Source organism: Thermobia domestica, chromosome 14 (assembly GCF_964235325.1).
Source record: "Thermobia domestica chromosome 14, izTheDome1.hap1.1, whole genome shotgun sequence".
In the NCBI taxonomy this organism is placed as follows: Eukaryota; Metazoa; Arthropoda; class Insecta; order Zygentoma; family Lepismatidae; genus Thermobia; species Thermobia domestica.
In genome coordinates, this window is record NC_137467.1 from 55,854,210 (window position 1) to 55,881,910 (window position 27,701).

General features: G+C 35.3%; 1 protein-coding gene across 1 annotated transcript in view; it reads right to left on the reverse strand.

The window, feature by feature from the left end:
• The window catches only part of LOC145669834 (beta-mannosidase-like), a 164,107-nt gene that overhangs the window by 15,328 nt on the left and 121,078 nt on the right, over nt 1-27,701 (reverse strand). The window contains exons 10-11 of the mRNA XM_081738179.1: nt 18,226-18,509; nt 1,409-1,556 (exon numbers count right to left, since the gene is read on the reverse strand). Of these exons, the coding sequence (XP_081594305.1) occupies nt 1,409-1,556; nt 18,226-18,509 (432 nt within the window). The remainder of the gene's footprint in view (nt 1-1,408; nt 1,557-18,225; nt 18,510-27,701) is intronic.

Consider the following 27,701-nt stretch of genomic DNA (forward strand, 5'->3'; position numbering starts at 1 on the left):
TACTACGTTTGATGCCCTGTCCTTTTGTAAGCAGCTGTTGTGTCAATACACCTTTGTAATCAAACAGAAAAATCTTACCTTGTATAATTCACAAGAAAAAAATGACATGAAATCTTCCAGTTTTACGTCCCACGATTATGCCGACTAGGCTAAAGGAGATGGTGTTGAAGAGAAATGAATGCAATGGTGGAATAAACAAAGTGGGAGGAAACGGGAGAACCCGAGAAAAACACACCCACCCCACCACAAAGACCCCTCGGCGCGAGCTGGGGTCGAATCAGGGGCCCCACGTAGCAGAGGTGAACGCTCTACCACTGAGCCACTGCGGTATCCGTAATTCACAAGAGTTATTTCTACTAGGGCGCAGAAAAGTCTGAATCGATCAAATGGATTTTTTTTCATTTTAATAAGGAATAAATAAGAAATTTTTGGTAGCGCTTCTTGAAATATCTGGATTAATTTCAGACGCAATTTCGAAAATCATCTTTAGTGGTGAAGTGGAATTGAAGTGCTCAAAGACTCAGTGAGACTCAGAGACTCACTGATCATGCTTTCAATAAATTTGTATTTTTGCGACGTCTCACTGGTTATTTCTTGGTCAAATATACAAATCGAACGGATTTTTATTCAAGTTAATCTCGTAAAAAAATGAAAACCAGAAATACACTAACTCCACAAACAATAAACTCAATTTTATGTACTTGTTCTGGAATGCGTACGTAGAAACAATATTGCTAAACAACGAAATTCTCGAAAAGATATTCTACAGATAATAATTGGTACGTCTACAGCATATGCATTGAAGAGAAACATTCCTTTTACTTCTTAACTTCGTCTGAAACTGTAGAGACAATGACAGATGAAGGGCTATTAGCATCGTTAAATATACTTCTCGATTTCAAGTTAAATAAGCAATTCAGTTTGCATCACCTAAAATGATATTTACAGTATGTATAATTCCGTATATAGTGAATATAATAGTAGACCAAAATTTCATTATGTACGAGAAATGTGCAGGTTTGCTTATGTGATGGAATTTCTGGTGACTTTGAAAACTTTTTAGAGGTATGCTAGTGGTTTTAAGTTTCTGATCCACTGGAAAAACATGGTAACCTGCTGGCAATACTGATTTCTTGTTTCCACATGTTGGTCGATTTGAAAAAGAATAAAATTGGTACCACGAAATACTGTTCCAATACAACGTACAAGAGGTTTCCCAAAGGGGTTTAATATACGTGATACTTCAAAATACCATCTGTAAATACAGTGCTGTTAGAAATTTAAACAATATGTTATACAAAATATTATAACTAACTTTCGCGTTTATACAAGTCGATAATTGCATGGATATGTAACATAAATTATGTTAGTTATAGTAATTATAACAAAGAGACTTATGTATACTAACCAATAGATGACCACGTAGGGGCCTGCCAAATATCGTTTAGCTGCCAATATAAAGTTCCCATGCAGTGACCTTGTCCCTTACGATTCAATATTGACCTATAACGTCGAAAATATTCCACTCCTGTTTTCACAGACATAGCTTGATTAATCTGGAAGAAAGATAATACATAGCTCTTAATTAAGAAACTTGAAGACATTTTATAAATGTATTTTCTGAACAAGAAAATGAAATATTCAGTCTTCTTCTAATATTGCTCAAGTAGAGTAAAGTTTTATCTGGACTAAGTGATAGTAATAGAATATCAGTGTGTATAATCATTGTCTACATACTCTAAACGGTGTTGAGTACCCAAGTTAGGTTTTCTTGATTTATGTATATAAAGATGTTTTTCTCCTATTTTGATTAAATGAACTAGAATTCTATTCATGCAATTTTACTGATTTTTTTCTTTAAATCTAGTCACATTTTAAAATCAATTTACTATTTATCTTTATATTAAAATGCTAGGTTTATATGTTTGTGGTCAATTCTTTTGATAATGATATCTCGGAAACTACAAGCTCTAGAAAGATGCAGTTTCCACTGATCGATTGAAAATTTTGTGTAGATTGTTTAGCCCTAATTTAATATTTAAAGAAACAGCCGTTAATTTCTTATTACATTTTTAAGGGTACACGGGAAACAGGGTTGCCAACCGTCCCGATTTTGTCGGGACTGTACCGATTTCTCACATTTGTCCCGCGTCCCGACCGGACACTCGACGGGACGCATATTGTCTCGATTTTCAATGCTAATTAATATTTTACTGGGTCATTTTTACAAAGCAATAAATTTTTCTTTTACACGCACAGTTTTATGTACAGAATCAATTAAACAAATTTGTGTCTTCATTTGACTCATGAAAAAAATAGCAGTTCGATTTTATTTATAGTTATTCCCTAATTGTTTTCAGTTGATAATCCAGCTGATGATGATGATAATATATTGCAGGTAGCGCTAGAAATATTGCTTTTGCAACCTCTACATAAAAGTGACTGCTACCGCAATGGCAGTAACACTAGCGCTCACTTCAGCGGGTGACCGCCGCGCTAGCTATACCGGGTACCGACCATCTGCCAGATCTGCCACTACCAGTGTCGGTGTATTCTGCTTCACTTTTGGTTTCGCGCGCAATCGCATTTTTTTACATTAACTTGTGCTGTGCAATATTATTCTATTCTTCGACGTTAAGTCATAGTTATTTTTTTTTTTACATACAATGATAGATGATAATGAAGACAACATCAATAATGAACCACCCATATCAAAACTCCCGGGGAGAAGGAGGCTCCAACACCGATTGTCCCGTCCCGATTTTTTCTTTTGAAAAGTTGGCAACCCTGACTGGAAGTGTTGGAATTTTAAAAAAGCAAATAATCATATCCTGTGAGTTATATATTCCAACACAACATAGTTCTATATGGTGTTTGTATATCTCCCGTTTGGCGTTTGTTTTATGGCCAAATAATAATGAAAAACGAAGGATAACCATTTCTCCAGTCTAACCAGTAAGATAAATCTTTATTGTTTGGAGTGTTTTGTCGAATGAACACCATATATCATTGACATTATAATTAATTGTGTGTGTAATGTATTTGCTAATTACATACTGCATGCAAGAAGAAAGGAAACACTGATCATAGATGAATTAGAAACTCAACCGGAACATAGATGAATTAGAACAATATTCTAATTTTGATCTAACATATTTAAAATAAAGTGTTGTAAACGTTGTCTAACTGAAGAGGTTTTGCCCTATTCTGTAAATTAAACCTAAGTTTGTATATGCGCTGTTTGTTATCATATCTATGTGCTGATTGAAATTTAGTTCAGGATAAAAAAAAAATAAAAAATAACGCCTAAATCTTTGTCAGTACTTGATTTAGACAATTTAGTTTCTTTCAGTATATAGTCAAAGGTGATGGGATTTCTTTTTCTCATAAAAGAAAGGGAATTTACACTTGGATACATTTATTACTAATTTGTTGTCATCACACCATGTTTGAACTCGCTGTAGGTATAGTTGTAGTTGCATGCAGTCTTCAATTGAATTAATTCTAGAATATAATTTGAGATCATCAACGAACAGGAGAATCTCACAGTTTTCAATAAAAAGTGGAATATCATTAATAAGTAGGAGAAATAGCACAGGAGCCAGATGAGATCCTTGAGGAACCCCAGACTGAGTAACAAACTTTTCAGTGACACACCCCTTGTATAGAATAGATTGTTTCCGGTTACATAAATACGATACAATATATTCTATAGCCGACTTTGAAAAGTTTAGGCTTGCTAATTTCGCCACTAGAACATCATGATCCACGACATCGAATGCCTAACTAAAGTCGGTATAAATAACGTCTACATTGCCGCCTTTGACTAACGCCTAAATCCGTTGCTATAAAATTTGTTACAACTGCTAGGTTTGTTGCAGTAGATCTGTTGTGTAAAAAACCATGTTGATGTATAGATATAACTGGCTTTACGTGATTCAGAATTCGTGTATATAAAATACTCTCAAGAATTTTGGTAAAAGGAGATAATATAGCTATAAGTCTGAAGTTTTGTATTTCGCTTTTATTTTCAGACTTTGGCACTGGACACACTAAACCTTCTTTCCATATGTCCGGAAAAGTGCATGTTCTTATGGACATATTGAATATAGTATGAAGCAAATGCTTGAATATACCAATTTTTTAATATATCAATTTAACTCATTTTCGAAAAAGAATATCATTTAGCAGGTTTTGGAAACAAGCTTCTCAATTGTTAAGAAGGAATTCAATCATGAGGGACGTGCTAGAGGGTATGACGGCAGGAAAGAGAGGAAGAGGGCGAAGGAGACTACAATTAATGAACGATATCAAAACAAAGAAATCGTACGTGAAGACGAAGAGGTTAGCGGAAGTGGCCTGCGACAAGTTACCTGCCAACAATGGTAGGATACCTGTGACGATGATATAGTGCAGGAATACAAAAGGTGAAATAAGAGCGAAATTAATTAAACATATAGGATAGGTGCAGCACGTGGCCAGATTAATTGTGATTGAATGGAAATTAGATGAAGTGCTAGCACGTCACAAACATATATGCATGATTCAGACAGATGCAAGGTTAAATCTTCTGTCCCGGGGCGACTTAGAACTAATTAACTCAACGTGAAACCCTTGTTAATTATGAAGATCTCTGTGCTAAGATGGAGAAAGATGAGGAATATGATTGGTAATGAAATAAAAAAAAAATGTCGTAGATTTCTCTCGTTCGTCATTGTTGATTTATTCTCTCTTTCGTTCATGCATTGTTGATATATAGGGATATAAATATGTATATTTAATGGTGAAAGCTTGTACCGATAGCTTGTAATGCTATAATTCGACATAAAGCTCGTATTTTTGTACTAATTTTTCAGGCTCTATAACCTGATGTGAGTAAATATGTTCATCCAACTAAATGCATGTAATGATTACAAATGTATTAACCTTTCGTTACGTGCATTTCAGAATTTCTTGTCTCATTCCGATTTTTGTAAAAGAAAATAGTTGTCATAACTTTTGCGGTAAATCTTGTAGTTTATACAAAGGAAGTAGTTTAATTTCACTTATTTTTTCTTTAAATTTATTTAAATGTTCAACTTGTTTCGTGAAACTTAAAAAAATGTATGATTTAATATTTAACTAGCTGAACCTGTGCTTTCTATTCAGCGCATCATTCACATATATATATATATATATATATATATATATATATATATATATATATATATATATATATATATATATATATATATATATATATTTCTCACCGTTTGCAAGATTGAGCCTACTTCCGGTTGAGTTTCTAATTCATCTATGATAAGTGTTTCCTTTCTTCTTGCATGCAGTATGTAATTAGCAAATACATTACACACACAATTAATTATAATGTCAATGATATATGGTGTTCATTCGACAAAACACTCCAAACAATAAAGATTTATCTTACTGGTTAGACTGGAGAAATGGTTATCCTTCGTTTTTCATTATTATTTGGCCATAAAACAAACGCCAAACGGGAGATATACAAACACCATATATAACTATGTTGTGTTGGAATGTATAACTCACAGGATATGATTCTCACAGAATATTGTTCTACTATATGGACCCCCAATAATAAAAAATACTCTCAAAAAATAGAAAACATCCAAACGAAATTCTTGAAAATGCTTACATACAAAAAGACTAATTATTATCCCAAATATTTTTCCTACAATGATCTAGTAAATAACTTTAATTTTCAACCTCTAGAAAAAGAAGATGGGTGTTGGACTTGTTATTCTTATATAAGTTATTGTATGGAGTTGATCTCGAAAATATCATTGCGGATTCCCACTTGCAAAGCCAGAGTAGAGAATACAGGGACATTTTATTGTGCGAAAGCCAGGAGCAATATATTAAATAAATCCCCTATGTGGAGAATGTGTAAATTATACAATGATATTGTAAATAAGCTTGATAAAGTGGATGTATTTAGTCTTTCAAAAAACAGGTTCAGATCATATGTGAAATAAGAAATTTTCTGTAGAAATAATTAAGAAATTTATATGTATAACATCTACTGTATGTACACAACACTGTAATTGGGCATTAAGCCTGTTGTGTTGTATATTAAATAAATAAATAAGTAAATAAGCACATCAATTTGTTCTTCATTGGCTCTAGATATAATTTTCAATATATTTTTGCTCCCAAAACATAATTTTACCTATGAAAGTAGAATCTAAAATTCGTGTTTTTTGCCAAAAGCCTCTATTTCCATTTACTGTTTATTTCCCAAACCTACTAATACAAGCTTATTTTCAAAACAGGCTAAAAAGAATATTTTTTGTTGATAACTCTATTTTCTATTTCCAAAACATGCTAAAATCGTATTAGAGAAATAGTATTTTATTTTTGGTGAGTAATTTTAACTAATTTCATTCGACTTAAAATATCTTTGTTTACAGACTAGTAAACCTAAGACTAACAACAAATTTCCTACAATTTATTTATTATGCGTTCATTTGTTTACATTTTCGACATTGTGAAACCCGCCAAAGATCGAGATCAATTCGTTTAATGGTGTGTTGTGTGACATACGTAGCATACATAATTTGAAAATTATTAGGCCTAATCGATTTCTAAAAAGCTTGTGAGTAACCAGAATGTTGGACAACAATCGATTTTGAAGTTTCTGAACAACATGTGGAAGCTGAAGATTAAAGCAAGGAAACGAAAACTGTGACTAGAGAATTGGAAGATAACTCACACTGAGAAAAATTCGTTCTCCGGACAGCGGTATATTGTACAAATATATGGAATCCTCTTGCTTTCTACAGAAATCAGTACGGAGCATACGTTATCCGTATGCTACATAGGCACTGCCCTTTGATGTTACATCATTCCGTTGCAGGATGTCTGATATCTTACAGTCTTTCTTATATTATATATATATATATGCAGAGTTTTATTTCTAAAAATAAAGGTGCAGGTACGTGGACCTCAGATTCATAATTGTAAAAAGTTGCATACCTTTCAGAATATTATTATTAACAATAATAATCATATTGTCCAGTAGCATATCACTGCAGTCTTGAAACTAAAAACTCTTACGTACATATATATATATATATAAAGACGCTTTAAGATGTCTGATTCTTGTATCTTAATTTTATAATACAATAAACGTAATGATAATTAATATTTCTTAGTGATTTGTTTCCTGCTTTTTTTTCCCTTTTTGAAAACGGTCGAAAGTAAAGTGCTATTGTTTGTTTTCAAAAGGCATCAGGAGTTCCATAAATACTAAAATTTCAATAAGAATACTCATACAATTCATTGTTCATATAATGTTCTTCAGAATACCAATCATGCTCCCAAAATGTTTTACAAATCTCTACGAAATTAATGGATAATTTTTGCGAAAAAAAATCTCGGTTATGTTTTTACTTGATCTTCATAAGAATGAATAAAAACAATTTACTGGATATATTAAAGTATGAACTGAGCGAAGGCTCCTCTGCGGAGAAAGTACAAAGGTGGAGTCCCAACAAGATTTTTGTACTGGCTTTCAATTTAGTCGAACTTCAGCAACAGATTATTTGGGGTTATTTCGTTGTCAGTCTTCTCAGAAAAAAAAAATCTGGTCAGTTCAGAGTTTTTATGGTTTATATTACCGTGCGAAAAAGGAATGAAAAATGCAGGCGCTAGGAGAGCCAATGAGCGAGAAAAAGAAGGGCCTAAATATTTCTAGTCCCTTAATACATTTAACTGACGTCAAAAAGAAACAAAGATTCGTAACTCTTTCTCGAGAAAGAAAAAAATGAAAACAATAAAATCTCTGATTTTCAATAAAACTATATATTTGCTATTTGGTATTTCGAAGTTTCTCATAAACCTCTTTTTTAAGATTTAAGAGGAAATACTATTTTGTCAGTCAAAGGTGCCGATACTACGTACCGTTGCGTACCGCCAGCAACAAAACACTGTATATATGTATGTTACTTTCGTTAGCTATATGTTATATACGTCCATTTGTATGTGAGATCCTGACCGCGTATATTGTTTCATACGGAAAGTACGTATAGATGAAACACTTATACACAAAGTATTATAAAATATGCGTTTTCAGTTACACGTTTGCTGTACGTTAAGACCAAAAACTACAGGATTTACGAATGTGACATACGATTTTACGTACGCCACATACACTTTTTTTAAAATGCAGGATAAAGTAAGAAAGCGCAACTCTAAAGACAAAGGTTATCACTAAGGCCCGGATTTTTATGTAGTACAAAGTATCGAAATATGTACATAAATATGTAACAAAAATCAATGAAATATGTAAGAAATATGTTAAAAATATGAAAATATGTAAAAATATTTTTTCGTGTGTATTTTGTGTCTGTGCTATTTTCTTAGCTAATAAATATACTGTAACATCTTTCTGTAATAACTTCCTACAGATATGTACAAATTTTCAAGAGAAACAAATAAAAATATGTATCAAGAAAGTAAAAAATCACATTATTGAACATAAGAAATATTGATTTTGTTTCTAGCTTCTCCCTAACATTTGCAATCCACCCGAAATTACTTGCAATGTACGCTAGTGAACATTGAACAACAGGATTTTTGAACGCACTTTGAGAATCACGTACTGCTGCACTGGACTCTGCAGGAAATGTGGTAACAACTGACTTTACAGCATCAAAATTTTCATTGTAGAACAGCCTGTATCCAGGTGCCCCACCGTGTCAGTACAGGCTGCGATGGTAGCGACATACTTGGTAGCATATTGTTGTAGCACTGCACACGACCAGGGGCTTTCACAAAAACTTTCTTAGTAGAAGACACAAGCTCATTGACTTCAGGGAAGTTGATCCGCACTTCCTCTGCTACACGATGTAATCCATGGACCAAACAGCACATATGAATGAGGTTTGGGTAGAACACTTTAAGCGCATCGGCAGCTCTTAACATGTACGCGGCGCATCGGCAGCATCAGAACACATCAGAAGCACTTTTTCTGCAGGAACACTTTCTGGCCACAACACTCTCAGTCCATCATTTACGAAACGTGCAACTGTGGAATGGTTTGTTTTGTCCAAAACTTTTGAACAAATCAGAAATGGTCGTGATGGAGAATCAGGGTCAATCTTTCCTACTACCAGATTGGCAACGAAACGTCCTAATACGTCTGTAGTTTCATCCACCGCAAACCATATATGCGAATCACCAATTTCAGCTCGAATGTGTTTGATAGTATCTTCATAGCACACATCCAAATAATTCTTGCGGATAGTAGATTCGTCAGGAATGTGTCTCTTGCAATATTTTTCCAAAAAGGACGCGAACTGTGGGACTTGCAATTTATACCACGGTATGTCTGCTGCTATGAACGCATTGGCAAGGTCTTTGTAAAATTAAGTTTTTGCTTTATGGCACGCTGTAACACCCTGTTTTTCATGTGAATAGCTGTTTTCGTGTTCTGGTCCAATTGCGACTTCATTGAACAGCCCACTTTCTTATCGAATACTTGACAAAATACAATTTTATCGTCTGTGGTATAAGCATCATCCATAGCTATCCACGATTCCAATTTTGACGCTAAAGAGGAAGTCATCATTGAAAACAAGAAACAAACTGACTCGGTCACAAGCTGCACACTAACAAACCGGTCGCGAAACGGAATCTTTTTTCCTTTTGTTTGACGGAAGAAGTGGCGAAGTAGCCATCGAGTCATACAAAAGCGATTTTTTATTCGATTTAAGAAACAAGTGATAAAACCTAGCCGCTCCAATCACCTACCTCTCACCGCCACCCCCACCCCCACCCCTAGAGGTTGCACATACAAAAAAAGTGAGAGAGCCAGTCAACGGTGTGCATTTTAGTTTGTTTTGTCGGCACACATCCGAGTGGCGTCTGCTTGCAAAGGCGATAAGCACAAAAATCCTTATATTGTTTTCTTTCTTTATATATAAAAACAGATTTTTTCAGGATTGGAAGCGATAACTGACGACGTTTCTTTGCATATTGTAGGGTGTACGATTTGTTTTAACCCAGCTTTCCCGCAATGCAAATCGGTTGAACAAAGTAAGAGAAAAAATACAGATGATTAAATAAAGTACTTTTTGAGTTATTGTTCCATATATAGGCCTATTTTTATTTGCGTATTACTTTAAAAAAATTAGCGAAAAGAAGCAAGGAAACTGAATTTATGTAAAAATATGTTCAGTAGACGGAAAATATGTAACAGACTTCAAAATATGTAAAAATATGTAACGTGATTTTGGTTTATATGGCTCTTTACTTCGTAATTTCCGAACATTTCATATTTTCACCAGCGTACATACAAAGGAAAAAATATGTAAAAACATAAAAATCCGGGCCTTAGTTATCACATTATATGCACTCACTAGAGCAAGGATAGCTTTTGTAAGATAGATACGGTAAGCATTCCATGATAAATTTTGGGGTCTTGGTAGTGCAGTTAAAGAAAGAATGTTTTCTAAAGGAACATTGTAGTGAAGTCGGTATTTCGAAGAAGCAGAAGTGGATCAGTGAATGCCACTGTCAGGAAGCGACAATGGTCTACAAATTATACCATCCGAACAAGTAATGGTACAGTAAAACATGCAAAGAATCATTCATGACTATCCTGTGTTGGAAGAGCAAAAGTTGAAAAGGATACTAGAGACATAATGCTACCTGATGAGACTATCAAAGAGGCAAGAGGTGAGGCTAGATACAGTGAAGTAAAAAGCGTTTTAAATGAAAAGCGTTTTAAATGAAAAAAACAGTATGGTAGAAACAACACTCCTGATCGGTGTCATCTTTCGAAACATTTGTCTGTAAAAAAAAAAAAAAAAAAAATGTGGCAGTTTTCTGCGGGAGAAATCAAAATAAGTGCAAATATAGTATATACTATAGAAATTTCCTGTCAAAATTCAATCCTAGTTTCGGATCCATGAAACAGATGTGCGCAGTGAATATGTGAGACTAACCAGCTGATTCTGAAACCATATTCAATATTCATATTAAATATCTTGATCTTATCATCGACAAACATCTTTCTTTGCGTCCTCTGTTCAAGACAGTGTTAACTAAAACTTATTATAGATAGAATCTCTTAAGATACTTAATTGGCACAACTTGAGGTCTAAAATCATCTATAGTGCTAAATACATGCAATGTTTTTATTACGGCCAGTAGGTATATTAGAATAAATAGTTTGTGCATTGAATTAACGCATCCTTCTTTTATTACAAGAAATTAAACATTCTTGAACATCTCGCAATACGTATTGCATTCCGCATCAAGCTACCCAGTTCTACATATGAACTCTATGAATTCCTGACATTTGCGCATAGCTTATGCCACTTTGAAACAATCCAACTCAGGTATATCACTAAATGTGTTGAGAAATAAAAAGCCCTGCTATTGGATACAATGAATTTTCAACTCATTCTCACTTTCGTCAAACATTACTTTCCATCTTATTTTCTTTATATCATTAGAGTCTACCTCTAATCATTCCAACATTCATTCTGCTACTGCTTATAAAGTCGACGATCATTCACCTCTCATATCTCCTTCTTACGTTGCACAAGAATCCGTTCGTTTTAACAGGATTCTCACTGTCTCTACCATGGCCCTCAGCACCCCAGGACCGGAAAATAAGATCACACCCCATGTGCTGATGTCCAATGTACACTCATGTCCAAAATTATTGTCGCATATCTATAAATATGTTTCTGTAGGAATATAATTTGATAACGAATTCGCCCGGTATTTCTTATAATGCTAGTATGTGTACAATCGGCAAAGATATATATGTGGCACATTTCATGTCAAAAGAGCAGTAAATAAGAACAATAACACGAAAATAAAACATTCTTGTCAATTTAGCAACATTTTGTTTTACTGATTCTAGTTTTCGTATTTATAATTCTTTTCCTATGAAATTTACGACAAATATACATTTCCCGATTATACCTATAGTATCAGTATTAAAAGTACCCTGCAAAATCATTATCAAATTATATTCTTACAAGAAGACAGTTATAAATATGCGTCAATCATTTTGGACATGAGTGTACTTCATCTTCATCTCATATGTTAACCTCATTTTATGATTATAGCATAAAAGCATAAAAGCTACTATGTCCCTCATCTGATCCCATACACGTTATTAATCTCTCTTCTTCTTTGCTGTCAAACGGATACAGCCCCAAAGCTATGCCAGCCTTTGACTTACTATCAACTCCACCCCATCCTTATGATTATGTAAGGGCTACCTTTGAAATCTTTGGCCCCAAGACAAAGTTATCAACCTTGACTACATCAACACGCAAAACTTCTCCTGAATCTCTCCATCTTCCGATGCAGCTAGTAGTCATATGCGGAGTAGAACCAGATCTTACACATAAATAACTTCTTGAGGAGCTACATCAAGAAGTCCTTCCTGTGAAACATTGGATCCGTATTAGGAACAATCAAGGCCTATCATGTCTCGAACGGGTTCTTACCGATCAACCAAAATTGATCAAAAAAGTTGCATATATATATATATATATATATATATATATATATATATATATATATATATATATATATATATATATATATATATATATATATATATAGGGGGAGAGAGAGAGAGAGAGAGATAGTTTCAAAACAACACCGACAACGTTTGGGAGGTGATTCCTGACACCAAGATAAGGCGAAAACTATATACCAACCTGGGTGCACAAATGCTTCGTTTCGGAGTTATAGGCTGCCTAAAATATGAAAAAATGAAATTCAAAGGTCCATAGCTCCAAAATTATGGGACCTACCGTAGTCGGGTCAAGACTTCACTTCAGAACTAGTATGTGCTGTATACAAATATTCTTGTTTTAGAATCCTGCGGTACTTCCACAACAATTTTTATAGAGGTAGTTGATCAGTGCTTCAAATTATTTACCTGTAAACAAAACCCCTCTATAAAAATTGTTGTGTGGGTACCTCAGGATTCTGAAACATGTATTTTGAGATAGCGGACATATTATTTCCTAAGTGCAGTTTTGACCGGACTACGGTAGATCAAACAGTATTGGAGCTATGGACCTTTAAAGTTCATTTTTTTATGTTTTCGGCAGCCTATAACTCCGAAAGGAAGCATTTGTGTATCCAGGCTGGCCTATAATTTTTGTCTTATTTTGGTGTCAAGAATCCCCTCCCAAACGCTGTCGGTGTTGTTTTGAAACACCCTGTATATGCATATTCAATTAAGGATTGCTCTAATGAAAAGCAACCCTTATTCCCACATCTAGTTACCGTTTTAAGGTCAAGCCGCAAGTGTAACCAAAAAACTGTGTTTATCGAAGCAATCCGTTCTGTCGACCTTCAACTCCACCAGCTAACTCCGTGTTACATCCACTCACTGCTGAGGATTTGCTCCAATTGTTCACAATTATGTAACAGAATATCCATAATTTTCTTCAAAATCATACTCTAGCTCAAACAATTCACGCAGCTGAAATCCCTTTAAACTTCAACTTCACATCACTTACTCAGGACCAACAGTTAATTTTCAATTCCATGCACCTGAAGCTTATTTTGTATAATGGAGGCTTTCAACAGCATTTTTGTTTCATCATAGCATTTTAATTTACTGTTTTTCAATATTCGTTCCTTACTGTTACATCAGACACTCTTCACTCTATTAATATAGGAAGACTTTTTGCACTGAACTAGACTTATCTTGTTCCGTACCTACATTGTTAAACTCCAAAATACAAGCTCAGCGTCAGGATGCTCTATCAGGATCACGTGTTTATGACGGTACTGATATTGGTATCAAGAATCGTCTTCCATATGGGACCACTACCGTCTCTCGTATGCTACGTCCACCAGGGGACACTCCCAGTACCATATACTTTCCAGATTGCACCATAACCTTTCGAACAATTGATTTCCGCCCAGACGAGGCTCTTAATCATGTTTTGTTTTCGTTTTATCAATACATAGCCAAGACATTACATAATAATGGCAGATCTGAACTTCTACCATAGCCGAATACAAGTAGGTAAACAACAGTTTCTTTGTACTAAAAGCCTGGAGAATATCATCATTTATCCAGTTATAGGACACCAGTTAACAACACATCTCTATGACCCCATTCTCTTTCTCTATCACCTTATCACTATTACTTTACTTGATTCCATAGGAAGAGAACATGTTTCTATCCAACTTGAACTGCAATGCACTACACGTACACCTCTAGGACCAGAATATTATAAATTTCCCATCTCTGCTTATCCACCTGGATTATCTTTGAATATGATATATTAACACATATTCAATCAACTCTGTTCATGGTAAAGGATATTCTGCAGTACAATGACACTCCTTCACGTTACACCATACTCTGCACTAATACTTTATGATTTTGCATCATTTCCAATAGAACCTTGAAAACTCTATATCCGGAAGTATTCGTCATTTATCAACTATGCAACCTAACCACTAGTAGTTATCCATCGTTTGTCACCCACAGTAAAACCAACTAACATGCGGGTTCTCTGTCTCCTTCAGTTAGCCCCATCAGGATTCTGCCGTCTACAGTCGGACAATTTGTTCATGCCGACCAGATGTCGCGCTCGAATTGCCGGCGCCGGACGCCGGCGTCTTTCCGCGTGATTTTCGACCGCGACGAATAGTTGCCTTGCCGAGCAGTCGGCAAACAGCCGGAAATGAGCATTAAATGCCTCGGCGCCGCCGTCAAAAAGAAGCCGGCATAAGAAATCGGCAGAGGGTCGGAAAGAGGCCTTTCCGACTGTTTTGCCAACTCTGACGGTCGGCAACAGTCAGCAAAAAGTCGGCGAAGGGCATTTTATTTTACGATTTTCGATCGCTTGCCGCCTCGGCATAAGGTCGGCAACTTTGAACAAATAGATCGTCGTGCCGCCGCGGATGGGTGCCGGCTGCCTCCGGCGGCGACAATCCCTCTTTCCGACCGCGACTTCCTGATGGGGAGTGAATTGCCGCAGTAATAAACGATAATCTCATTTGTCTCTTAACGAAATCTTGTAGTGTGGCGTCGCGTTCAGTACAATATCCTCATCTCGTTTATTATTCCTCTTCCCAGTCTTCTTATGTCCTGATACTCTTACTTGAATTTTTGACTTTTTGACCTCACCTTTGTTTCTTATTACACTTATTCATTTCTTGCAAATAACGCGCACTTGTTATTTATATTTGCACATTTTCAATCATACACGTTCTCCTCTTGTTTATTATTATTATTTGATGCATGTACGAGTAATTTTGCAATACATAATAAAAACCAACTTCCTTAGACACCCTTCTATTTCATGGCCTCTACAATTTAACAAAACCACTTACCCGAAGAAAGGGGAAATCATTTAACCGGGTCGACCGCACAAAACATTCACGTTTGAAATTACAATATCGATGTACCTGTCTGACACACAGAGATTTGAAATAGCTGTGAACTGTAGTTTCTAATATTAGTATATTAGTGATTTCTATTTACCGTACTAGCTTGGGTGTTACTAACAGCACATGGCATATATAGAAAGACCACGGTCGCTGGCTGTGAAATATAGCTTCTAATATTAGTACAGTAATGGTTTTTGTTTGTCGTGCTACCTTGGGTATCACAAACAGCACATGGTATACATAGAAAGATTATTGTTGCTGTTCGAGTGTGCGTTCCTTCGTTTACTCACCTAGTTCTGTAAGACCTCTTGAACACCATCTTTGTGTCAAATCGTAATATAGATCACGTGTCAACACCCAAGTCTGGACTTTTGGTATTGAAATAACGTGTAAAAGTCGTAGTCACGTTGGAACCACTGGCCTACGTTAATATTGTGTTCAATTAATACCTTCATTTGTTTATTTGTGTAAGCTCCTTAGTGGCTAAGCGGTTAGCGTTCATGTCTTTTACCTGGGACACCTGACTTCGATTCCCGGCGGTAGCTCATGTGGTTCGGATTCCACGTTAATCCCGTCTTATATAGCCCCGCTGCTGAAAGGTACGTTCAACTCAAAATCAACTCAACACTTTTTGTTGTGCATCACATAAGCAAATTGATTTGTTTACTTCTGATCTTTCAGTATTTGTTTTTACAAGGTAGATTTTTTAAAAGACAAAGCAGTGAACGGAAGCTCCGAATCCATGAGTGCCACATCGTAAATTTGGATACCTTTGTCCAGGGCACCTTTCCCAGTCGAGATAGAATCAACTTTTGTCTAGTAGACAACCCTACACAGTAAAAAAAAAAAAAAATGGTATTGAAATAGCCTAAGTTTAATGCAGGCTAGTGGACTTTAGCACGTTATTTCAACAGCAACGGTCCAGTTTCGCGGTTAACATAAGCCTGGTTTCATCGATTTGACATGATGTGTCATATACCACCTAGCTGAATGAATGTGAAAAAAGGAACAAAGCCCCCGTGTTCTTATATATATATATATATATATATATATATATATATATATATATATATATATATATATATATATATATACGATGTGTTGTTATTAACCCCCCAGTTAGTATGGTAAAGGCAGGCTTCTGACATATTATTGTTAACAATTGAATTATTCATGAGTGGACAGCGAAATCTTACATTTGCAAAGAACAAGACTTAGCATGACATAGCAAAGTTACCACAGCTGTCTCAAAATAAAGTATACAAGATATAGTAAATGCATATATACTGTAATTTTAAGAGAGTATACTGCCTTTCAAGAATGTCATAAACAACCAGTAACTGACGTTGTGAATTTGTATTAGCGTTTTTTTGTTATGTTTTTTTTTCTTTTTTCTTTTTTTTGGTATGAGCAAAGCTTTACGCGCTATTTTTACATTTATACTAACTAACGAACGAAGTATTACATTTCTGATAACCTTTCATTGAAATTGCTTTGCGAGAATATTAATTTTCTGACATTTAGATAAGTAAAAAGTGCTGCCATTTGTTGTTCTCCATAGCCACTTGTAAATAATTTGTACCATACGTTATTATTCCTCACAAGAGTCATATCTGTTTAATAACAAAGAAAATATTTTTAATATTTTTTTCAAAGTAGTTTGGCATACACTACTATATAAAACAATACCAATACTGTATTACTTAAATAATTTCTGATTATGTCAGGTAATTGATCCTTGCGCTGCCGTTTCAATACTTTACAATCTTTTTCATGTAGAAGGGAAGTGACGAGGTAGGGAAAGAAAATAAACAAAATGTCGGACCACTATGAGAGTAGTCTTGGATCCATGAATTGTGTCTGGGGGGGGGTTCCTGTCTATACGTTCTTTACTTAGAATGAGAGGCATGTGACGTCACAGAATATCCAATTGAAAATGACTGTTTTATACCGATATCTATTTCAGACCCTTAATATACAGCGTGTCCATAAAAAATACTCATAATTTAAAGTAATATTATGTAGCTTTGGTTAGTCGTATTTAAATGAAATTGGTCACATTTGAAAGAAAAACTCAAATATTTTTGTGCATGTCAACAATAATGATAGTACAACAAAGAAAAATAAATTCACTCGTATTTACTTTGTGATTAATCGATATAGGTTCGATTAATCGATATATCGATAATCGATATTGTTGGATATTTAGCAGGCACTTGCTGATTCTCCTGGATGTCACTTAGGAAGCTTTTATGTTTCTGTAGTGATATGCCGTAATATGCTAACGTAAATTTATTTCCTTTTGTTATGTTATGTTGTTATTAAAGAATGCGTTTTAAGGAGTTATGGCGACAGCCCAAAACCGATTAAGAATATCACAACACCCAGAATCTATTGCAGATTCAGCGTGCTTTAGGAGTTAAATAAAGGATTGTGTCTATGTACCGACATTGCCACAAAACCTGCAAGACATGCAAATTCGTATCAATACTGTAATCCAGTTCATTTCATCAGATATGTTGAAGCGTGTCTGGCGTGAAATGAGAATATTGTCTTGATTGCTGCATCGACACTCATGGGGGCCCACAGCCAATATCTATGAGGTACAGTAAAAAAAATGAGGTTTTCTTTCAAATGTGATCAATTTTATTTAAATACCATTATCCAAAGTGACGTAATACCACTTTAAAGTATGGTATATTTTTATGGACACCCTGTTTAACATTTTCCATATATGTAGAATTTAGATGTTAATACCTAAACAATTTTGAAAACAATCATGTAAATATAATGTACAAAACTTTAGATTACCTGTGACAGGTATATAAAGGTTTTAAAACCATTTGAAGTCGTCAACTCGAAGTCCGATAACGGTTCAAAGTGCATACTGACTTGCTTTAGAAGATTGTAATTTCCTCTCATCGAATGTTGACGTAAGAAGGTAAAATTGCTAAAGAAAGACCAGTCTTCTGATTCAGACACGGCTATTAGTGATTCCAAAGATGGGAAGGATTGAAAACCAAACTCAGATATAAATCTTCCTAAAGGGAAAATTTCCCAGTTCCAAGCGTCTTCAAAATTGTTGTAAAAGTGAACTGTAATTAAGAAATAAAGGTTGAAAAATTAGTTTTAATTTATTGTATTCTATAACAAAAAACCTTATTTCAGTTTTGAATGTATTCTATACTAAAAACATAATGACAAAAGAACAAACCGCTCCAAACTCCAAAAATATTTAAGTTCAAAGTGTACATAAGTCAGTACAGGGATAAAAGTGGATCTGAAAATGTAGGAGGACGCGTGACGTCACGCCTTCCCCGTGCCTATATTTGCCTATTGTAATTTTTTGCAAGTGAAGGGATGCCATAGATATTTTTGAAAGTAGGGAACGACGTTCCCGCACGTTCCCCCTCACTTTTACTCTGAGTCACGCTTCTTTTAAAATAAATAAAAAAACATTAAAAAACGTTTCGCATTGATATGACAGGTAGAGTGGGATTAGCGTAAATTCTAAATCAAAAATGACAAATCCTCGAGTGGGACACATACTCCTTAGTGTACCATACTGGTAACTAGTATTAGTAACTAGTATTTAAAAAATGAGTCCATACTACAATCTTACCAAATACGTACTTATAAAAAAGGAAAGGGAACATAAAGAAATGTAGTTGTAGATGGACACTTATTGTTTATTTTTCTGACATCTGACATATATATCTGACATCTTCCTCTATTACCTTTCGTGTATGTGGGGACATGCACCTCACACTGGCAATATTCAGAACAGAGGTCATGTAAATGTATGTTATTCTGGATTTCGCTGGGAGTTGTTCTTTGTCATTAGTGAAAAAGTTTGTAGAGCAAAGTGCTAGTGTTGCCCGAGGAGTAACGAATGTACTGAACAATACATCGTTTGTTAAGCATTAAAATATCATTACAGTTTTGTAATTACCTGATTATACAATTTTTTGTTTACTATTTTTGGGGCGGGAACTGAGCGACACAGCAAAATAAATCAAAGACCACATGTGTTCCGCAAGTTTAACATGCCTGCCCCAAAGTCACGAAGACCTTAGTAGCAGAAACAGAACTTAATTTTTATTTCATTTCATTTCATTTATTTGCCTGTTTCATTAGCTTACAAAGCATGAGAAATTCTCATGTAAGCATTACAGTTGTCAGAAAGAAAGAAAAAAAACATACAATATTGTCAAGTACCAGAAGTATACATCATGCAATCTTTCTAAAAATACAAAACCACATAATTAGGTAACTGTTTCTACCACACCAGGCATGTATTCTTGCGCTGGCAAGAGTGTAATACAGTATACGCGTAATAAAGCTCTAATTGATGAATCAATGTTGTTTCTTATTCTCTTGTTCTTTATTTATTGTAGATTTTCCTTCTTGAATAACAAACTCTTAAACAAATTTAAATTTAAATTATTGGAGTTTAGAACTTCAGTACAAAATTTTGAGCAACAAAGGAAAATATTTTTCTACGTAGTTTATGGAATATAATTAACTGGATCATACTAGCTATGCTATTTAAATAACTTACACTAAAAATAGAAATCTCTGAGGAAATCAACGTTTATTTTAAAAATAATAAATATGTGACAGTTTCGCCAACTAACTGAATACATTTGCTTCATCAGAACGTGTTAGATGAAGGCAATATGTTCATTTAGTTGACGAAATTGTTACATATTTATTAGTAAGCAAAGGCCCCGAAAGTTAGCAAAGATCTCCCCGAATCAAAATCGTAAATACGCCACTGATTACACTGAAAAACGAGTTGTGGATATCTCACATGATATTTACTTTTTCTAATACAATTTGTTACACGGAATTCAAATCTGAAAACCGTTTTGCTCTATCACCTCAGATCTTTAAGATATCGCCTAACTTTTATATTTCACGCTACACCCATTTTAAAATTCCAACCAGCCGTGCAGAAATATGTGGGCTTATGCGCTGAATAATGTAGAGGCAAGCTTGAATAAATGTTTTCTCCGAAACCAGTTCTTAATATGAACCTATAGGGCACATATTGTCAATTTGTATTCGTGTTAACAACGCATATCCAGTATCCAAATTACCACGGGAATATTGGGAAAATTCCCCTCTGTGGAACTGGGTCTCCCAAAAGTGTCTTCAATTACCCCATGTAAATTTTCTGAGACGTACACTTTATCCCCCTTGCAAAATGCCCTTTAATTCGCACACTGTGGATAGCAGACCTTTATCACATGTCATCAAGCAACATTGATGATTTAACAAAAAAAAAAAAAAAAACGCCAGTGTCTATTTTAATTCTTTGTGTACCAGCTTCAAGTGGGACTACGGAAATTTAAACTACTGTGCTGGCAACAGTAGTCACAGTTCTGACGATGAACTTAAGCTAAAAGTGAATTTGGATTCCGTGAAAATTGAATACTACAGATGTTGTTGTTGTAAAGAATTGAGTCAAACTTTTTCACCAAAGTTTTACACTATTACCAATTTATTATAAAAGAAGCAATCTTATGGTAAAAAAAGCACTAATTTTTTTGTGTTTTCTGTACTATATGTTGTAAAGAAATCTACATTAGTGTCTGTAGTTTTCCCACTAGCTGTAGTGAGACACTCTACTAACGCATACGTAAATGATGTGAAATTAGTAAATATTTCCCCACTAAAGTATATCCCAATTCCACAAGTTCTAGTGGTAAAATCCACATAGGAGAGAACACTGTAAATCTTTCCCAAATCCAGTTTTTAACTTCTTGTAATTTTACTGCTACTTTTAACTTAAAATTTAGGAGTACAATAGGAAGTGTTATGTAAATGTAGAATCGCTGAAACGTGGAAGAAAGTTGCAAGAACTTAAAAACACAATTTGTGCTATACTTAGGTGAAAAAGAAGACCAGCAAAGATTTTTCTTACACAATGTTCTCATCCTCTTTTAAATCATGGTTTTACATGGGATAGGAGCAGAGTTTCATACTTCCTATACATAAACAGTACCAAAATGTGTTGCTATATTTTAGAACATTTTACATTCGTTTTGTTGGATAACGTGAGTATACAAGCCACGCAGGTGGTCATTTTCAATTGTAGGAAATCTAGGTTTCTGAAAATGTTTTTGCATAGAATGAATTGTGCAGGCAGAGCCATCCAGCTTCAAATGTATTCTTATATATATATATATATATATATATATATATATATATATATATATATATATATATATATATAGGTTGGAATTATTTGTATTGTTTTATAGTTGGAATATGGGCACAGCTCATACTTCTATATATGTACGGTACATAAATGACTTTGTATATTTAAGAACAATTCACGTTCCTGTTGGTGGTAAGTAAGCAAACAGGTGATCATTTTTAACTGCAGGAAATTTAGGTTTATGATAAATCTGGGATGAGTTATGGAGACAGAGCAATCCGGCTTCAAATTTATACATTTTAAAGTATTTTTTCCTAGGCTGGAAACCGACCTTTGCATTCGTGGAATAAGGGAACAGTACAGGAATGTTATACTATATTTCATAACATTTTACATTAATGTTTAGTTAGATAAGTTGAATAATCACGTTTAATTAAAGGAAAAGTAGGACTTGTGAAAAATGTTAATACCTACGGTGTTTTATGCAGACAGTCAACCAAACAGCTTCAAAATTATTATTTTCAAACTTTGTTTCTTATTTAGGCTGAATTTAAATAAAACATTTCCTTGTATATATTTTTTGTATTCATTGAAACATACTGTATGATCGCTTTACTATAATTGCGTTTTGTTTCTTTTTTATTTTCAGTAACAGTGGATATTATAGCATCCAGAGATTGCACAATTTCACCAGTTTTATTTTGCTACGTATGCGGCTATTTCACTGACAAATCTCATCGGAAGATTTTTACACCGTTTCTGAAGAAAGCATATGAACTATACTTTGATTCCAATGTGGATAGTGGAAAGTCATGTGCACCACAGTACATCTGTTTGTCCTGTGCATGCAACTTGCGCGGTTGGATAAGGAAGGCAAAGAAGAACAACCATCTAGCATTCGGAGTTCCTATGATACGGCGTGAGTCAAAAGACCACATCACGGACTGTTATTTTTGTTTGGCAATCGTCAATGGATTCTCCTACAAAACTCGTGCATCTGTAAAATTCCAAACATTCCCTCAATTTCCAAACCAATTCCACATGACCCCCTCAGTGTTCCAATACCAACACCACCTGAAGAATACACAGTTGAAGAAGGAATGCAAGAGGAAAATTCTTTTTCATCTTCTAGCAATGATTCAGAATCTGATTACCAACCTGAGGAAGCTATTCATTTATTAAATAATGATGAACTTGGGGACCTTGTACGGGACCTGGCACAAACAAAACGTCATACTGAACTGCTCGGTTCACGTCTTAAAGAATATGGTTTGCTTGCACCGGGTACTGTGACTTATCGCTTTCGGCATAGACAAAAGGAAATCGAGAAGTTCTTCACAGTGAGTGACAATATTTGCTACTGTACGGACGTTAAAGGTCTTATGTCAAGTCTAGGTATGGAACACAACACTGAAGAATTGCGACTGTTCATAGACTCTTCAAAGACAAGTTTGAAGGCAGTTTTGTTATATAATGGAAATAGGTATGTGTCAGTGCCTATTGGATATTCTGCATACTTAAAAGAGACATACGAAACCATGTCGCTACTTCTTGAAGAAATACGCTATACTGAGCATAATTGGCGAATCTGTGGGGATATAAAAGTAATCATTATTCTCATGGGAATCCAGACAGGCTTCACCAAGTACTGCTGCTTCATCTGCGAGTGAAATAGCAGAGATAGGAATTATCATTATATAAACAAGAATTGGCCAATCATAGATAGAATGCAGCCAGGAAGCAAAAACATCCTTCGTGCGCCGTTGGTTAAGCGTGACAAGGTGACAAATTTTGTGAAGGCACCAGAGACCGAATCAGATGCTTTTTTGTACCTGTGCAACAAGTTTCCGGAGTTGAGTAATGCGAAAGTGGAAGAAGATGTGTTCATAGGTCCACAAATTAGAAAGACCGTGGCTGACAGCAACTTCCAAGACTTGCTAAGCGAAACTGAAAGAGATGCATGGGTGGCATTCAAGTCAGTCGTAGCAAGTTTCCTAGAGAATTGTAAATCTGATGACTATGTAAATGTTGTGCGAAGTGTATTAGTGCGTATAAACAGCTTGGTTTCAACGTCTCTCAAATTTCACCTCCTCTACTCATCTCCTCGACTTTTTCCCCGAGAAGCTAGGTTCAGTCAGCGATGAACATGGAGAAAAATTCCATCACGACATCTCTGTAATGGAGTCACGCTACCAGTGTCGATGAAGTGCAGCGATGCTAGCTGACTACTGCTGGACACTTCAGTGGGACATGCCAAATGCTCAGCACAAGCGCACGTCTAAAGCTAAGAAATTCAAACTACCTATAAACTTATAAAGGCATTCAGAATGCATGTATTTTATATCTATATTATATGTGTGTATTTGTATATTTTGTGTGTATTATACCTTTAAAAGAATGTTACAATATATTTAGGTTAAATGTGACGTTTTTACACTAGTTATTTAGATAAAGCCAACTTTTTATGCGCTGCAGGTGGCAATTAGTGTTCTAGTGAAACTACAATTTGTGAGTTATTTGCATTGATACAATATTGAAGATTTATAGATGATAACCCTATATATGAAAACCTTTGGGTGATAGAGATAACCAATTTTCATATTTGAAATCAGCACGCTCGGATTGTCTTAGAACGCGTGCTGGATACTCAAAAATCCACCGAAAATTTATTTTTGTTTTTCAGTAATATTTTAAAAATAAACGTTAACTTTTTCAGAGATTTGTATTTTTAGTGCATGAAATATAACTCTAACCAAATTTATAAATCCACTTATTATTATTATTATTATTATTATTATCATTATTTCGTATTTTACTATTTTACTTCTTCATGGAATAATTAAAAAGAGTTCATATATATATCAATGAACCAATACTATGCTAACGAAAAGTTAAGAAGAAAACGTAATATGGCGTTACATTTTAAAAAAAAGTCCTAATTTCATCATTCTACAGACTGTCTAAGCTGATAATTGGTCTTGAATCTACATAGACCCTTCTTCCTTTTCAAGTATTGAACACATGATGTCGCCACGAAGAGAATTAGAATTACGCAGCGCACGAAATCAAGTTTCATTTGCATGGTAAATCATATCTTAATTTCACGTTTTTTTTTTTTAAGTTTAAAGTCGCTATTCTATACACCGAGGCTAAGGAAGATGGTGCTGCTGCTGCTGCTGATGATGATGATGATGATGAAGAATGAAATGATGTAATGGCAAAAATTACAGGAAATAGTCCACAGCAAAAAATAAGGTGTTAAAGCAATATAAAATGACTACCACTTTAGGGTGTTACTTGTGTGTTTATTTAACATCAAGGACATCGCATTCCGAGCATATCAGAACTAAATAGGAATTGTCAGTGAGAATTTCAATTGGATTTTATTCTTTTCAATGGGCAAAGCTTTATGCAGTGTATTTGGCATTTATGTCAAATAACGAGTAACGTACAATATTTTCTATACTCGGTAACGAAAATAGTTTCGTAAGCCTATGAATTGTCTGACAACAGTGCTATGAATACCAGTGCTGCCATCAGTTGTTCTTGTATCCCAGTACATAATAAAAATAGATGCATGGAAAATATTGCTTGGTTTCAAACATTACATATATATATATATATATATATATATATATATATATATATATATATATATATAATAAAGGTAGTCAAGAAAGTTCTGTCGGTGGGTATCCAAATACTACCTGGTTGTGGCAGTTCAGTTACACCGTGAACTTGCATAAGGACAGAGTAAATACAGGACCTCCACACAGCGTCATAAATGGCGTGTATGCTGTACGAGTTCAAACTGGGGTCAAACTCCGCTGCAGTGGGGCGGAAGATATGCCAGGCCTTTGGTCAGGATGTCGTGACTACGCTGACAGTGAAGAGGTAGTTTAACAAGTTTAAGGACGGTGGCGAAACACTCGTAGATTTACCACGTGCCGGAAGACCAACGCATGTACAAAATGAAGATCTCCAAAAAGCAATTGAGTCGAACAGTGGCCAGACATGTAAGGAACTGGGACTACAATTTAGCGTGTTTGGAGAAACCATTCGGCATCACCTCTATCAACTTGGGAAGCACTACAAGTTGGGTCGATGGGTCCCACATGATATGACTAGGAGCCAGAAAGCAACGCGACAAGACACTTGTGTTTCTTTGCTCTTTCGCTTAAAGAAGAAGTCATTTCAGAACAGGGTGTTGACATGTGATGGAAAGTGGGTCCTGTACGATGCTTCACAGTGTCGCCATCATTGCTTAGCATCCCATGAACCGGCGAACTATGTACTGTCAGCAGTTAAGCTGTGTTCAAGAAAAACTCGAAAATCTGGAGCCAGCAATTCTGAATCGCAAAGGGGTCATCCTGTTACAGGACAACGCTAAGCCCCACCCGGGACACCATTCTACGCCTTAGATGGGAAATACTATTGCATCCGCCATACGATCCGGACATTGCACCGTCCGATTATCATCTGTTCCATAACTTTGACAATCACCTTAGAGAACACCAGTTCAACTCCCTAGTAGAGGTGCAGAATGCACTTGCTACCTTCTTCGCTTCACGGCTCACAAAGTTCTACCGCGATGGAATCCATGGTCTTCCAGAACGTTGGCAGAAAGTCATCGATGCTGATGGAGACTATTTTTGATCTTCCAGGTATATCTTAGGTGACATATCAATATTCGAAAGTAGTGGGTGAAAAAGCGACAGAACTTTCTTGGTTACCTTTATATATATATATCCGCTCGTATGTCCGGGTGTACAAAATATAATATTTTTTTTACCAATATATGAATGAGTATTCTGCTCGAAGGTACGTTCTAGCTGACCCGGACAGACGTGGCTACTAACTAGAGAAGTACTAGAAGTGGTACACGAGGATCTGCATGTGTCATATATCGATGGAAACGTCTCACCGAGTACACTTCCAATGTGAAATATCTCACTTGAATGGGTCCTGTAGGGTGCGTAGCGACCACTTGAAGATCACAACAAGGTACGCTCCGAAACACCAGAAAACGTAGACAAAATAGGAGGCTATGACGTAATTGTTTAAAGACCTGGTGTATTCAACACCGCGTATCATTTCACCAATTTTACAGGAGAGACAAAAAACCGTTTGAAAACTAGCTTTATCCTCATTATACGCGGTATTAGTTTTAAGGGAATAACAGAGCCATTTGTCGTGATATAGGTGTAATACTTAACCAGATTGTGCGCCATCATATGCTGATTCTAATGGTATCAAACACTCAAATTCACCAAAATTGGAGATACGCGGTGTTGAATCTCAGGTTACGAAAGTTTGAAAGATAACTCAATACCAATTTGACATCAAGTGTTTACAAGTCAAAATGGTGGATCCAACATGGCGGATAAAAATTACAAAAAGCAAGGTATAGATCTGAAATTAGGTATAAAGACATATTCGATATCGCTATGTATGAATCGGATACGAAAAGTGTAAAATTCAAAATGGCGGACAAAATGCAAAACACTGCTATGGAACTGAAACTGCTATGGTAGGTAAAGTGTTTCGTGGCCGCTGACTACAAATCCAGTGTTAGAAATGTAAAATGCAATATAACGAATCCAATGTGGCGGACTAAAGGCGCAAAGAATATGTACAAAACAGACATAACGTGATTCTTGCACATGTAATAGAAAGACATTTATAGTACGTAACGGGACAAGGAGGGACAGGTGATATTTTGTAATAAACAGGGAGCGAGTTTTATACATAATCATGCCAAAATTGAAGCACGGAATGCATGGTAGGTTTTGAGTTGAGATGATTTTGAGTTTAACGTCCCCTTTAGCAGCGAGGCTATGCGAGAAGGGACCTACTGATTAACGTGGAATCCGAACCACATGAACTCTCGCCGAGAACAGGGCAAGTTTTATAGCGCACATTAAAGTTTTATGATACGCACAGATTACAATCATAGACAATAATTATTTTCCTACCAGCTCCCTCCCCCTGACCCGAATAGATACGCAGGGATCGGCATGTGTTATATATCGTTGAAAAGCTCGCCTCGAGTACACTTTGCATTTGTAACATCTTGCTTGAATGGTGCCTGTAGGATACATTGCGATTATTTGCAGATATC